The sequence below is a fragment of the Dromaius novaehollandiae genome, chromosome 1 (assembly GCF_036370855.1).
Source record: "Dromaius novaehollandiae isolate bDroNov1 chromosome 1, bDroNov1.hap1, whole genome shotgun sequence".
NCBI classification, from domain to species: Eukaryota; Metazoa; Chordata; class Aves; order Casuariiformes; family Dromaiidae; genus Dromaius; species Dromaius novaehollandiae.
The window spans coordinates 34360453-34376632 of record NC_088098.1 but is presented as its reverse complement, the minus strand read 5'-3'; the positions used below and the strand labels follow the sequence as shown (position 1 = coordinate 34376632).

The following is a 16180-nucleotide window of genomic DNA, read 5'->3' as shown; positions in this document are numbered from 1 at the left end:
AACCCAGCATTTATGTCCTAAGCCAGGGTATTTTTATAAGATACAGCTATATCACTAATATGGTACCAAAATAAGGGATTTAGTTAACTCCTGGTTGCCAAATTAGGATGCCAAGAAGGAGCCAGCCTTACCACTACTGTTACCCACTAGATGCTGTGTTATTTCGTCCTGAGTAGCATTACCATTCTTGCAGTATTCAACAACACAATTCAATATACCAACAGCATTTAATACAATTCAACAGACAATGTCAAAACCACAATACATAAGAACAGTCACACTGGGACAAACCAAAGAACCACCTAGCCCAGAATCCTGTCTCTAAACAGTGACAAGAAGTTTTACTCTTTTTAGAGGCACCTGTCCCTAACTGAAGGGGGTATCCATAGAACAACAGCAAAAATAAGTGTCCGAAGCAAAGAACAGAAAAGGTATCAACTGGTATTTCAGCAGAATATTCCCCCAACCACAATTTGTACTTCAAAAACTTCCTCAGCCAGAAGTGGTATTTCCAAAGTTATCAACCCCTAATGTATTTCCACCCACCACCAATTTGTCCAGTCACACAGTAATGCTACATAAACTTTGAGCTTCAGCAACAGCTTGTGACAGAGTTCCATAACTCAAGTGTGCAGCATTTCTGCTGCTTATTCTGAACTTGCCACTTGTTAACCTGAGCAACTCCTCCCTGTAATAGAGCAGACACTGAGTAATCAGATCCTATTCACCCTCTCCATAATACTCATGCCTTTACTTCATCTCCCTTCCTTCAGTCCTTGCTCTCCCACATCAGAGAGTCCTATTCCTCCTTGATGTGAAAGCCATACTGTGCCTTTGATCATCCTGTTACTGGTCTTTGGACCTTTTTCCAAATCCGTTTCATCCTTTTTGAAGTGGGAGACCAGAATTGAACACTATTCAAAGTATCGGAGCACCACGGCTTGATAGTATCATACTGACATTTTCAAATACATACTCTCAAACATACTTTGTTTTCAATTCCCTTCTCAGAAATTCCTACCATTGTATTTTCTTTTTGACAACTAATAAATATCAAGCTAACATTTTTATTGGAACTAATGTAATCCCATAATCTATTTCTGGAAGTACAGATAACTTGACTTTATAAAACAAAAAGCATGTTTCCAAGGCAGTTTTAAAGAGCTGTAATGCCACAGCTGCAGAGACAAGAACAATCCCAATTAATCAGAAAACACTGTCCTTAGATAACATTGAGAAGTCAAAGATACAGAAAAAGTGTCAAATTCTGTCTACACAAACACAGTATGCTGCCAAGCTAGCAACTTCTCCAGAGCAAGGAAGAATGTTCCTCTCTACAAGCAGAAAACTATCCTTTCCCCAACCCCCCAAGTGACAAGCAGACTAATGCCAAAACAGAAGCAGTATTTTTTTTTCCCCAAAATTTGTCCTGTAAAAGGGAGGTGTAAAAGGTAATGAATGGATAACCTAAGGCTTTCTATTAGAGTTTTCTCTTTTTTTGTTGTTTTCTGATGAAAACACGTGCTGGATAATTTCTTGTTAATGGAGCAAATAACATTACTGGAAGCACTGCTGCCCAAGACAGGCCTTTAATGCAGTCTATTTCCTGGAAATAAGTTCTCAGTTTTAAAATATGAGTGTTTTCAACTAGCAGATCTTTAATTTGTATTCAGTAACTCAGGCCAAGTACTGATTCCATGTGATCAGGATCACAGGTACTGTGTAGGGGATCAAGGATGGTCCTACTCTGTTGCCTCTTTCAGTTAATATGCCTTAAAAAAATAGGAAAACGCGAGCAAGAAAATTATTACAGGTCCTAAGATACACGTTAATTAATAGGATGCCTATGCAATTTTCTGTGCATGCTTAGTGGAAACTTCTTTTAAAAGCCCAACAGGATCACGAGCATCTCCCACAAAGTAATCACCTCAGGTCCTTTTGTGATTCAAGAGCCCCATCTTTCAGATAGCTTAAATAAAATAATCCTGCCTTTACTTTCCTCTATCCAATCACTCAACACTCATAACAAGCAAGCAGTTGTGCATGTGACTTCCATCTCCACACTGCTCTAATTAAGGTGGAAGCCACTTTGAACCAATGGACTAAATCTCTGTGCTTTGCTATTAAGACACTACGTCACAAGTCAAGTTGAACAATTCCTTATTTACAGATAATCTTTGTGTGCTTTGGAAAAAGTAAGTTTAATATTTCTACGTCAGTAAACACCTCAGACGAGAACAACCTGCTGGACCATTATAGTTTGAATGGTCCTTGACCATGCTGATTTTGAATGACAGCACAATCTGCTACAAGGATTAGACAACTGAATCTTTTCTTAAAGTTAATGCCAATCAAGTCAACCTCAGCCATTTTAGAGACCTTTTATTAATATACTTTTCCCTTATATCATTTGAATTAATTCTGTTCATGAATAGGTGAGACAATGTTGATATCGTAACCAAATGGTTTTGGAATCCGATTTTTTTTTGACAAAACCTCTAGAGCAATGAAAAATATTTTGTGATAGAATGCGTCTGAACTGAAGTGTCTATCAGCCTTGATAACAGCATAGTCTTCATTATTTTCAGTAAAGAGGACAGAAAGTACCAGAATTCCTGTTCTGATTTTTTACTTCTTCAGAATATAGGGAGGTTTTTTTTGTTTTTTATAGCCATATCTCTCTTCCTAGAAACACAGTTACCCACTCTTGCCTATTTAAATGCTGGTTAGTATAGGTCTGAATGTTGACTCTTAGAGTCATATCAACTCAGCCCATATTTCAGAAGAGAGACTAGTGTTTTGGGAGAGCTTCTCATAAAATTATTCAGTTTCTCTACTGTAAAAATATCAGATTTAGCCTTATATTTTTAGTATAAAACTTTTATGATTTCAGGATTTCTGATCATTAATAACTTGGATAAAAGTAAAATACTGAAATCTGTGCACTCTCTGTAGATATTCCTGTACCAGGAAACTGAAACAGTGAATAGTTGGCCCTAAATCAGTTCTTAAGAACTTGACCTTTTTTAAGCAAAAAGGTCTTACAAAATTCTGTAATTACATTAAATAAATCCAAAACTGAAACAGTTGGCAAGACATCAGAGTTAACTTCAGAGCAAGTTTTGTCTATATTATTGCCACTTTTACTCCTGTACTGAACTACCCCTTTCAAGCCTTCGGAGTTGATATCTCAGATTAACACATGCAAGTAACAATCAAGAGACTGCCCTTCTTTCCTTCTGCTTCCTAAATATCATCATCAAGCAAGATTCAGAAAAAACCCTATGGAGCTACAGTACAGACTCTGCTTGCTTCAAATGGAAGAAGAACATACATGCAACTTGCCTGTGCGCAAGAAGAAAGGAAGAAAGCTCTCAGCTACTAATGTTCACTTTTTCTGTTAATAACCCTATAAAAATAACCGTATGGAAAAGATGAAAGAACAGGTAAATGAGTATAAAGAAGAGCTGATACAGCCCCACCAAAGAACAGAACAAACTTAATAGCACACTCTCAGCAAGAAAATAAGATAGCAATTTAAGTCTCTAATACTGTAGAAATGGAAGAAACTCAGGCAGACCAGACTGCTTCTATTTCATAACCCTGACTGAGGCGGGAGGAAAATCCTAACAAGCACAAATTGGTAGCCAGGCTCCAAACACTCAAACCAGTATTTCCAGTTGCCACATTCAACCTTGAACTGGTCTTCACCCCAACTTTTATCTGCTGTATGCCTACTTTAACATTAACTTCAGTGGAGGATACACAGTAAAAGAGCAGGCTGAAGAAACAGCATATTAAGCTAAGTTATTTACGAAGTCACTTTTCACCATCAGTATCCATTGAAGACTAGAACATTTCCTGTAATAACGTATGACCTTTTCCAGTTTCATTCCTCCCAGTGAAAGCAAGTGTTTTACAGCAACAGAATTTGCACATACCTTCTTTTACATCATACTACAAGAAGTACTATATTTCCACGAAGAAACAGCTGTTAGTGTTCTATTAGGGGAAAAAAATGGCTCAGAAGTGCATTTGCTACACATTGTAAAAATCAGGTAATATTACATTCCCTAAACACTAGCCAATAATGAAGAGGGTCTGCATATGAAGGAGAAAGAGGAAAAAATTCTAAGACTATTTTTATTAGCAGTTACAAAATATTACTGGGAGAAACACTGTACTTCAGACATCTACCACCATTTGGCAATGGGTAGAGAATACTTTCACCTGCAGAAGAATCACGATAGGCTTCTGTAATAGCTCTTCCCCCTTCTTTTCTGTCCTCTCCCAAAACAGTTTTAGTTCCACGTATTTTATAAGACCAAAGAAAAACCAAGACTTCTTCAATAAATGAGCACCGAAGTGAAAAACAAAGACATTCAGAACCAAGGGAAACTCCACCTTGAAAACAGTGCAGCACAGGCAGTTCAGAATGTTAAATTAGGAAGTGGTCTGCTTTCCTCAAAATTCAAAGTTCAAGATGTTATTAAAATAAGAGGGATTAGGACTTAATGAGAATCCTCAATTAAATATACTGTGTAAATACACCCAGAGGACCCAGTCTGGATAGGAGCACTCCAGTGATCTTGCACAAGCAGAAAAGATTCCTGTCTTGAAGGGTTTCCAATGTAAAAATATCCAGTTACAATCTCATCTTCCAGACAGACTTCAGTTACAAAATATATAAGTAGTACACTATAATACTATAAACATTTTACAGTATCTAAAGTTAACAGGCAAATGAAGAGCACTGACAGGAGAATCCTTAAAAGACCTTTAATCATGACAGCAAAAACATACTAACAAAATCAAAATACTGATCACATGCAGATTGTCTGTATTTAAAACAGGGGTTCTGCTGTGTCTCCATCCCTTTAACTATTCAGCACGCATTGCTCTATCAGTGCTTGCTGCACTCTGAGCAGCAGAACTGCTAAACTGTGGTCAGTATGGAAACTCTATACAAAGCCTAAACATGGCAGTAAAACTCTGAAAATAGGTACCCTAGTGTATCATGGGGAGAAATAAGACCTTACTGCCATGCAGGACATACAGAGGTCACTGTTGGCAGGTCTCTGTCATGACTCAGATGAGCTTGCACAGAGGGAACAGCCACATATGAGAAGTACCCATACTAGCTAAAGAGAAGAGGGAAAATTGCCCCACATATATGACAGAAATACAGAAAGTTCAAAAAACAGCTCAGCAATAGTTCAAGACATAACACTGTTTGACTTAAAATGAAGAAAAAAGTGATATTGAAAGACTTCCATTTTTACTCACTCAGACCTCGACTCTGAAGAGTTGGCTAACCTTCCAGGCTTTCTCTCCCACCCAGTCTGCACTTATTTGACAGCATGAACTGACTGGTTCAAATAAAAGTTATGATCTAAGAGGAACAACTGGACTACCGCACAGCCATACATCACTGTTATTCTTGTACATATGCCTTTCAGCCATGAGTTCCGATACTGAGCTCAATGGCCTGCTAGAACTAAAATTTCCAATATTCTTATCATAAAGATAAATAAGTCAAACAGGTTACACCTAAGGAGATGTTCATACATTAAGCAGACGAGTCTTCTAGCAATACTGTGTACACTTCCGAGTCAGGTGGCTCCAGTGAGGAGAGAGAACCTATCCTTTAAAGAAACTCATCTGCCATCTAGAAACAGCAAAGAATGGGAAGGAAAGGAAGACAAAGTGAGTCCTAAGAAGATCTCAGACCGTGAGGACAATAAAACCTTACCGCCCAGTTGGTTACCTGTAAATATATGGCAGCTGAGTAATATTTAAGTCACTACTTCGTACAAAGCCAGGTGCTTAAACTATAAAATAAAGTCTACAAAATAAAATCTTCACTCTCCTTGCTCAAATTAAACTACTTGCCTCCTGCTTTAAGAAAGCATAGCAGGCCAAGTAGCTAGCAGTCTGAGCCCAAAGTTTGTGTAGAAGAAGTTCAGTACATTCCCATCACTCAAATGGCAAAGCACACGACACCAATTCATTTGCTTGCATTTGGTCTTTGGATCTGAAATCAGCAGGACAAGTCCTTCCCAGAGCTGATAATGTCATATGATTTTTTTCTTCCAGTTTGCCTCCCCAAAAAGTAATGATTTTAATACCACATATTCTATACAGCACAATAGAACGGTCTGGATATAACATCCCACTGTTTTTGCTGCTTCATGGGTACATGAGTACCCATAATCTGCTCATTTTCATTGCTACTTCATAAACAGCACCTTTAGCTCAAGGTCTGAGAAAAAAAATACTTCAAGTTATTAATCCAAAGATGCATTAGCAGCCACACTGCCCAATTCCACAGTACAGTAGTGCTAAATACAAACAAACAAAAAAAGTCAACAGCATTTCTGCAGGTTGTACTGTCTTTGACTGGAGTCAAACTTAAAAGGTGCTGATCCGAATACACTTAGGAACACTGAGTCTGACTGTGCACATGCATCTGCCCATTCTGAATGAATAAGCTCTCAAGACTGCTTAAAAGGCTGCTATTTCTGCTTTTCCATGACAAAGACCACCGGCTCAAAGGACACTGTAGAGACAGTACAGTAGTATGGATCTTTAAGATGTTCTCAATACTCCAATTTATTCTCTTCTGAGATTATATCAGAATGGACATGTGTTTGTCCTACTACGCAGGAAATGAAGTACCAAAGCATGGATATAATCTCAAGATACAGTTATATCCTTAAGATACTTAGGAGCACCTTTTTTCAGAGCTGCTTTTGGATAAGCAGTAGCTCACATGATTATAAATAAAAGAAACAAAACTCAAAAATAAGTAGTGAGACTAGCTCCTTCTCCAGAAGGAAATCTACATATCTAACCTCATTTTCTTAGCTAAGCAAGTCTCTCCAGGGCAGCATAAACTTCCTTTGAAGAAAAGGGTTTCCACTTTTCAGCTTTTTCATTCAAATACTCCATGCCTCCCACCTCTAGAAGCTTCCTTGGATCGCATATGAGATCCAAATTGATACTGAAACAGACATGATACTCTCTTCTTTTCAAGATCATACTAGGAAATTTGTAAATCATTCTCTCTTGCTTACAGAGTAACGGCAAATTCCTTCCCAGGAATTTGCAAGTGTGAGAAACATTAGAAGTAAGAAAGCCAGACTGGCCTTCCAGTCTGCATCACTGTGGATTTCCAAAACCTGAAAAAGGCCTCTCAGAGGTTTAGTCGAACAATGCAGATGCACCACCCAGCCTGTTATTCAATAAAATTAACAAATAACTGCTTTAGTTGTCCAAAGCATGCTGCCAGAATAAGAACAAGCAACTTACTTTTCAATAAAGGTCAAGTGCCAGAGATCATCAGAAGGTTTGATGATGACTACTTCGACATTTCCCAGAAAACATGCTGGGAATTAAAAACAACAACAACAAACAAAAGTGACAAAAAAGAGCCGTTTCAGGCAACTGGTAACAATAATCATACATCTAACTTTTGATGTTTCAAACCCCTCATTAACAGTAAGCGTTCCATTGCTAAATTTCTATTGACAGGTTCCAGATTAGGTTTAACTAGACTTTTACTTTTGATGACCAACAATTTCTACACATTCAGATAAACACAGAGTTCAGTTTGTTGGAGATATGCTGTGCAATCTGGTAATACTGGACATGAAGGGTTCGTGTTGTGCAGCTTGATGACAGTGAACACGCTCTGGGATGAACATCACTGAATGAGTGTGCTGGAATGTTTTCTTGTAGAAACTACATGGTGGGATGACAGGTATTGAAGAGATAGATGGTTAAGGTGCATGGTTTTAATGCACAGCCCACTGAAAGAATCCATAGCTGCTTACACTAACTTTTGAAGTCAATGGACAGTCTGAGGCTTCTCTAATGAAGAAGTCAGAGATGTAGCTAACCTTCAAAGAGATACTATTTCATGCAGAAAAGGAAAATTAATATTCAGATGTGGTCTTAAAAGCTAGTCTGGAGCTACATAACTTTTATCGAGCCCATCTCAGCAGTCCTCTTGTGATAAAGTCTTATCAAGTCAGTCTGCCTTTGTTGAGCAGCTGATATTGCATTTACCCAAGATGCTCCAAAGTCAAGAGTCAAAAATTTTCCAACATCTTTTCACTAAAGAAAAGGTTGAGGGGATATATATGTGACCTGTAAATAAACCCTATATTAAGATATAAGTGAATAAAGGTGGTATGAATGAAGTCAAATATGTACGTAAAAACAATTAGACAAAGTAGTCAAAGACAAGTAGTCTTTTTTTTTTCCTGAAATAAATGGACTTCTGTATTTCTAAAAGGGAGAACAGGCTTTTCATCTTTTCATTTGGGAACAATCCCATTTTTTACTTATCTAGCACAGCATCACTAAAATTCAATGAATCCTGTAGGATACTTGGCAAGTACTAGCATTTAATTCAATTAAATTTTTAACCTCCACCTCTTCCCCTCATCACCTCATACAGCCTTCTAATAATTGCAGTTTGTCACTAGTTCATTTGAAAGAGTTCCTTAAGACTCCAAAAAGACAGCTTTATTCAAGATACTTGCATCACAACAGGATCCTGAGTAAGCAGAAAATTTGATTCTTTCCTCTGCAAAACAAAGTACTTGTTTTTGCAAAACACCAGATGTCACAGCATATCTCCCCCAATAAACTAGGTCCAATGAACCCCAGTTTTCCTGCATCATACTCAGCATACATGCACATTCATTTGCTCCTTATTCTCTCAACCTCCACAGTAGATGGCAAACATGCAAGCAGGTGCAGGAAGTGCAGGCCAGAAGGGGGGAAGAGACAATGACAAGGGTATTGGAGAAAAGGGGTCACTAAAAGCAAAATCATGGGGTACAGCAGGTCGGGGCCATGGGTTCCACCACTACCACCACTATATATCCTAATTACAAATCATACCTACTGATGAACACAGCACTCATAGTCCTGACACAGTATGACCCAGTTGTCTAAAGATACTTGATTTAACCTTCCAGCTCTATTACCTACATTTGTCTCCAACTCTTCTAGCTGGGCTGAGAAACTTATTGAATGAGCAACTTCTACAGCCACCAAAGTTCCTAGGAGAGAATGATAGCAGTATCTCAGACCAGACATCTGAACCCAAAGCCTTTATTTGCTTAGACAAAAAAAAAAAAAAAAAAAAAAAAAAAAAAAAAAAAACGCAAAAGTACCAAGACAACATTAGGACAGTGCTTTATCTGAACAGTCAGCTGCGCAAAGATACCTTAGATGCATAGCAGCCAGTCAAAACATCGTTTGTTTTGTAATTCTCCATCTTCCACGAACAGACAGCACACTGACATCATTGTAAAGCCTCCATGTCACCGCAGTTGTTCAAGAACTTTACAATTATTTGTTTACATTTACAACAGGACTTGCCATTACAACCTGGAGCAGAACTTCTATGATATCTTTTTTCTGTGTAGACATCTTCCAAGTTGTGCAGTGGTTTTCCATCTACCCTTGCATCCATCAGTATGCTTCCTCCATCAGCACACTGACCCTTTTCCAAGTTTTTATGGAGTTCTGATTTAGAAAAGCAGTGAAGGTTACTTTGATCAGAGGCTCAATCACACCAGGCCCTCATTTATCATAGTTATGGTAAAGGCTTCATCACCTTCTCCCACAACTCTAGACCTACCAGCAGCAGTGCAATTGCAAGACAACTGGTTTTTGATTAGCGGTTTTATTAAAATCCCAACTGTCAGCTCACTCATTTTTCCTATACTCACAAGTATATACTTTCATCTACTTTAAAACACTAACCTAGCTTCAGTGCTTACTCAGTACACATACTTTATTAGCGCTGGGTACTTTTGATTGAGATATTCATATATACTAACATCAATATGTTACATATAACTATTAAACTGTTAACTACCTTAAAGTACATCTTAATATGTTAAATTAAGCTCTACCTCAACAAAGAATCCACATTTATGTATGGCTTCCATTTAGTATCACACACAGCTTTGCTTCACCTATCCATCAGCTTCAAAAAGAAGCTTCTGAGTTTCTAATATCAAGAAATTCCATGCATCCTTCTAAGACCTCATTCCTGAAACAGCAGGAGCCAAAAAAGGAAGATTAAGGACAACGATTACTGCTACCAAAATTCTCAGGGAACATGAGTTCTCCGAAAGTTTACTTTTTTTTCTTAAGGTACTTAATGAAAAAGGTCCAAACCACAGAAGTATGTTTAATTGAGGCCAGCTACAACAGAGACGAGTCTAAGATGCACATCAAGATTTTCTTTTGAATCACCTATAACAGAAGTAATTGCTGACTAGATTTTAAAGCAATATACAGAAAGTGAAACAGAGCTATGTGTTAGTATATCAACAGAAGAAGCTGTTACATTGTCAAATACAAGTCAGACTGCTATGTGCAAAGCACAGGGAACACTAATAGCCAACACAGGCACTCTGCGAATCTTTAATTTTGCTTCCTCTTTTTACTATTTCCTCTTCCATAAGCACTTCTTATCCAAAATTTGTTCTCTCTCATTGAAGCAAACACTGTCAAGAAGGAAGATTTCTGAGAGGATGGTCATAGAAGACAAGCACAGTTGTAACAGTTACCTGTGAAATACCACAGCACTTTAATAGTAATTTGCGGGCTGTGGTTATAGGAAAATTAACTTCATGTCTTTTATTGCCTTGTGTGCAGCAAGTCTAGCTTCTTAGCTATGAAGTTTTCTGTATAAAATTCCACAGAAGTTTTAAAGTCTGAGAGATGAAGCTAGAAGAAAGTAACATCTATCGAATAGAATTAAACTCTCAAAATTGTGTTTTGCATACTAAGCACAAGCTTCCACTTGCGATATAAGTAACTACAAGAAGTTTCCCCAAATTAACATTTCAAAAACACAAATTATAGCAGAGTAAGGATTATCCTTCTAGCAGTTGTTTTGTAACAAGTTTCATGGAAACACCAAGATTACTAGCTAGAAAGCCCACTTTCAAAAATTTCTCCTAAAAAGGATAGCTAATATTGGGTATACTCAGTGATGAATATTAATCGATGTGTCACATTCAAAATATCTTATTTTGTTCATTTCCTAAAATGAAATAAAACCATTTAGGACAACCAACACTACAATCATTGTGCATCACTCCCTGAATAAGAAAAATGAGAAGTACCCCAAACATACAAACAGTAGCCTTTTTGTTTTGTCATAGTAATTGTGGTAATTCAGGAGGTACATATACTCTAACTCCACTGATTCGCAGCATCTTTTATGATAACAGTTTTAAGCTGAACATAACTGAGTTTTTCATAATTGAACTTCACATTCACCCTCAACCAACTGCATCTCACTTACAGCCTTTCAAAGGCGGGGGAAGGGAGGGAAACAGTATTCAGCTACCTAATTGAAAGGTATTTTCTTCAGCTACATTATTTTTTTAATAAAAATGCATGAATTAGTTCTGCTTCTATGAGAAAAAACAGACAATACACCCACAGAAGTGTAAGAGCCAAAGGACTCACTCGGAGGATGTTTAACCAAACCTGGGGAAGCATCTAATAGAAAATAGGTTTCTTCCCAACCTACTAGTAGTAACCAGTCTTTGGCCTATCTTCTCTATTCTTGCCTATTCAATGGACCTACCAGATTTTTTTGCATATGTGCTAGGTAAAAGCCCTGCTTCTATTGCTATCACAGGAGCTGGCCACAAAAATTGCTGTTTCCTTCTTCCAGTGGACCCTGTTCCCCTCAATTCCTATTTGTTATGTGACTAAGCTCAAGGCTGTGAGGAAAGAGAGCAGCTAAAACGCGAGTGCCACTGTCCACACAATTCTTCAGGAGTCTATTTTCAAGAGTCCAGCTGAAAAGAGAAGGAGTAGGAGAAGGCCATGAACTAGCTTAACGGAACTACCCAGCAACACAGGACTACCAGATGTTTGGCTGGGCAGCCTAACCTAAGCAAAGGGGCAGAAGAGAACAATTTTCCTTATATGTCATTTTCAACTGAGTTAACTTTTTATGACCAATATACTCAGTACAGTGGTTCGATATGCTCTGTAAGAAAGTTCACACATTCAAAACAAAGTTTTTTTCTAAGACAAAGAGTTCAGAGTAGATTCCCCCCCACACACACAGTATTGATGCTAACTGCACAGCCACTGAGATTAATCAACTAGCGTGGCAGACAAGTTCTAAATCAACTGCTGAATGTGACAGTTAGGAAGTTTACCCCAGCAGGTTGAAGACCTTCCCCATTAAAATCATCAGAATTTAAGACTAGAAAAAAAAATCCGATACACTTTAGTGGGAATTGCATAGCTCATCAGTACTTTGTAAGAAGATTTATGTCTCTAGCAGTTATGGCCAGAAGTTAACCACAGAAGACCATCAGAAGTTAACCACAGAAGATCAGTAAGAATAGCCCCAATACTCAGACTGTACTGTATCTACCTCAGTCTACCTGCATATGTTTGCCATCTCCCTCCCCCCTCCAAAAAAAAACACAAGAGTGAACAGCCCCATTTAAGAGCCATGTGGATAGCAGTACAACTATGTCAAACACTAAGTTCTTGCTGCTGCTCTTTCCTAAACAATAAACCCTTCTCACTGCCACAAAAGGGTGCAAAACAGAATTAAAAGTTATTCTGCTATTACGATGCAATGAATGAAGTTTAAAAGGGGAGAAAAAAATATATATATTTCTGCCCTGCACCACCTAGTCTTGGAGTTGACAGTCCCAGCAGATCCCAGTAAAGTTCTCTGATAAATAACACAGAAGACTAAAAAGTCCCAGTCTAACAGTGAGTCTAACACTTCATACAAGGCACTGTATACTTGTACACAAACATGGGGTATACACATACCCTACTATCTATTAAAAGAAACACATATGCACATGCATACACCCACATACCTTCCTCAATTATCATTTCAAAAAAATGCAAGTTCCCAATGGCCATCTAACACTTTCACATCTCAAAACTAACTCTTTGTACTCTTTTTTGATGGTTGCTGATAAGAAATTAAGAGAACAACGATATGATTTTTCTTTCTGATATTAGAAACTCCACTGTCCATTTCAGAGGAGCCAAAAATTGATTTAGCATGAGTCACCACCCTTAGGTGGTACGTTTCCATTTTTGTATGTTTTGTGAATAGAAAATGGTAGTTTCTAAAGCCATTCTAAAAAGTTGCTTCCATGTATTAAAGCCCCCCCAAATTAAAATTAAAAAAGAATGCTCTGAAATTCAAACCAAAGCACTGCCATATTTCATATTACAATCGTATTCTCATCTAAATGTAGAAAAAAAAGCATGCATTAGAAAACAATACATGACAGTTCCATCAGTCACTGCAAAAAGTTTATGTTTTAATGTGAAATATCATCTAAACCTAGCATTCTTTTCAAGCCTCAGTACACACAAATGAAAATAACCTGCTTTACTGCTGAACAGCTACAGTCAAATCTTAGCCCCACAGGAATCCCAGACAGCCAAATGTGCATGACTACTACTGTGAGATTAGTATAAAGCTTTACCTCGTTGATTCTTTATTGAACCTACATCTGCTACATTGAACAACACACATGAAATTGCTTTGTGAAGAAAAAGAAAACAGGCAAGAAAACATGGTGTCAACTTATTACAGCAGGGAATAGCCAGGAGTCTGAGTTTATCCTCAACTGCCTTGCAAGCTTATCATACCACTTAAGGAATGCCAATCAGTTTCTCTGTGCTTTGTCCTACATAGGGAGATTATACCAATGTGGGACTCAGAACTGATCAATAAGGTATGTCTGGAAGCACAAAGTAGAATTAACAGCAATATACCCAGTCACAGAAAAAAAACTGCTCTCACCCTTGACCTAATACTTACTGTTGACTTCTACATCCTCAGCTACTCCAGAACCTCTCATTCTCAGGTATGTGAATCCCAGTATCAGAAAGAACAAGCACGCAGCAGTTAAGAGGAACATGGACAGGTAATGTGCACTGAAGCCTCCAGTGGTGGATACCTCCTCTCTTTTGAACTGTTGGAGAAGCTCCTCCTCGGGCTCTGAGAGATTCTTCTTGTAGGTGTTCTTCAGGTAGGTATGATTTGAACCCATATGATTGGAGTGGTTGAGTCTAAGGGAGGAGGTTCCACCCAGGGGAAGGCTATTAGTAGCCGAATAGATCCTGGATTCAACATTATAGCTACCAGCAACACCACCAAGAACATGATTATTGGTCGCTTTCCTAATGGTGCCCGGAGGGTCAGTGATTTTACTGCTGTCCATGTCTGTGAGCGGTGCTGGCAGCAACAATACCGTAGGGGACTTCTTAGACAGGCCAATGCGGTATCTAGGGGTGGGAGGACTAGAGTCCGGTTTTTCACACCCTCCTCCTCCTCCCCTCATCGCTGCCGCCGCCGCCTCCTCTTCCTCATGATTTCTGCCCCTGTCTAGACTCCCGGCAGCAGCCGCCTCCGCCGCCGCCGCCCTGTCATTCGTTACGACTATACCAGCACCGCAAGCTCCGCCAGCCCTTTCTTGGCCCGTCTCCATCATGCCAGCGCCGGCTGCAGCGCATTTGCTTGTTATGAATGGGGCAGGAGACTTGCTGAGGCTCCGTCTGGGCCGGCGAGCTGCAGACTCCTCCTTCGGTACCTGCTGCTTGGCCCTCGCCCGCGCCGCCTCCTCCTCCTCCTCGGAGTCGGAGTACTTGTCCCTACTGCCGAAGGAGAGGAGCCGGTTACCGTTCACAGTCCGGTTCTTCCACTGCTGCAGCTCGTCGCCCTCCTCCTCGTCCTCTTCCTCCCCTCCTTCCTCTTCGCCGTCCCCGGGCTCCCTCACGCCCTGAGCCTGAGCCCCCGCCGGTGCCGCCGCCGGCCTCCGGGCCGCCACCCCCCACCAGGCATTAGGCTTCCGTCTGGCCGCCTCCTCCGGCGGGGAGCTGTTACTCACGCCGCAGGCGCCATGGGGGGCGGCAGGCCTCAGGCCGCGGAAGAGGGGTGAAGCCCGCTCCCTCCTGCCGCCGGCGCCGGCCTGGCTCCGGGGACTGGCTTCCACATCCGACTCGTCCGAGCTGAAGCCCAGCAGCACTTTGCTGCCCCCGGCAGGGGGTGCTGCGCGGCTCCGGCCGCTCCCGGCCGCGGCGCCGGGGAGGTAGGGGTGCTCCGCGCCGACCAGCCGGGCGCCCACGCCCGCTCTGCCGGCGCCGGCGCCGCCGCCACCCGGCGCCGCTCCGGCCCCCGTGTTATTGTTGCTGCTGTTCCGGGTCTTGTTGGCGCCGCTGCGGGCCCCAGCCCGCTCGTCCTCGCGCAGCTTCTTCAGCTTCTTCAAGTAGACGGGCCGGGTGCTCTCGGTGACCGGCCCCGGGGAGAAGCCGAAGCGCCGCAGCTCCGAGAAGAGCTCCTCATCCGTGAGCTGCGCGGCCGCCGCCATTTTCCGCTCCCCCGCGCCGCCGCCGCCGCGGCGTTTCCTACCCACGCGCCGCGCCGCGCTCCCCGCCGGAACTGACGCGTGCGCACTCGGCTGTGGCCTAGACCTGTCTGTCACCCCGCAGGCGCCGCCCGCCGGGGACGCCGGCCAGACGGGGCGGGGGGCGGGGCAGCGCGGCGCCGGCGGCCCCTCCCCCCCCCGCGCGCCCCGCCGCCCGCTAACGGCTGGCGCGAGGGCGGGCGGGGGGAGCCGCCGCTGGCGCTGGCGCTGGCGTGGGCGGCGGCGGGAGCCGCCCGAGAGGGAGGCGCCGCGCTGTTCTGCCCGGCCGGGGGGGGGGGGGGGGGCGCGCCTCGCCGGCGCCGCTGAGGTGGGAGGATCGCTCCGGTGGTGTAAGCGGGGGAGCGGAGCGGAGGTGCGGCGCCCGCGGCGGGTTAGACGCGAGGAGGGAGCTCCTCGGAGGGCTCTGCCGGGCGCGACCCCAAAGCTGTGCCCCTGCGTGGCGTTTTCGCCGGGGGCCGGGGAAATGGCGCAGTGTAGTTTCCCCTCCGCGCCTGGGGACACGGAGGAAACCGCAGGTGCGAGACCGCGGGGAGCCTGGGGTTGTTGGCGGCTGTTTGTTGAGCTGCAAATGCAGGTCTGGTCAGAAGCGCTCACACTAGAGAACATACCTTGAGTATGATTGCTCGCTGAATGTGTGACTAAAAACCCTTTCGTGATAAACCGTAGTGAGAAGGATCAGACCGAGCACTAAATATCTTTAAACATTTTAAGGT

General features: G+C 41.9%; 1 protein-coding gene across 1 annotated transcript in view; it reads right to left on the bottom strand.

Moving 5' to 3' along the window:
- The window catches only part of LEMD3 (LEM domain containing 3), a 46766-nt gene extending 31220 nt beyond the window's left edge, over nt 1-15546 (bottom strand). Inside the window, exon 1 of the mRNA XM_026092376.2 lies at nt 13862-15546. Coding sequence (XP_025948161.1) covers nt 13862-15410 — 1549 coding nt within the window. The 5' untranslated portion in view covers nt 15411-15546. The remainder of the gene's footprint in view (nt 1-13861) is intronic.
- Nucleotides 15547-16180: the final 634 nt, after the last annotated feature.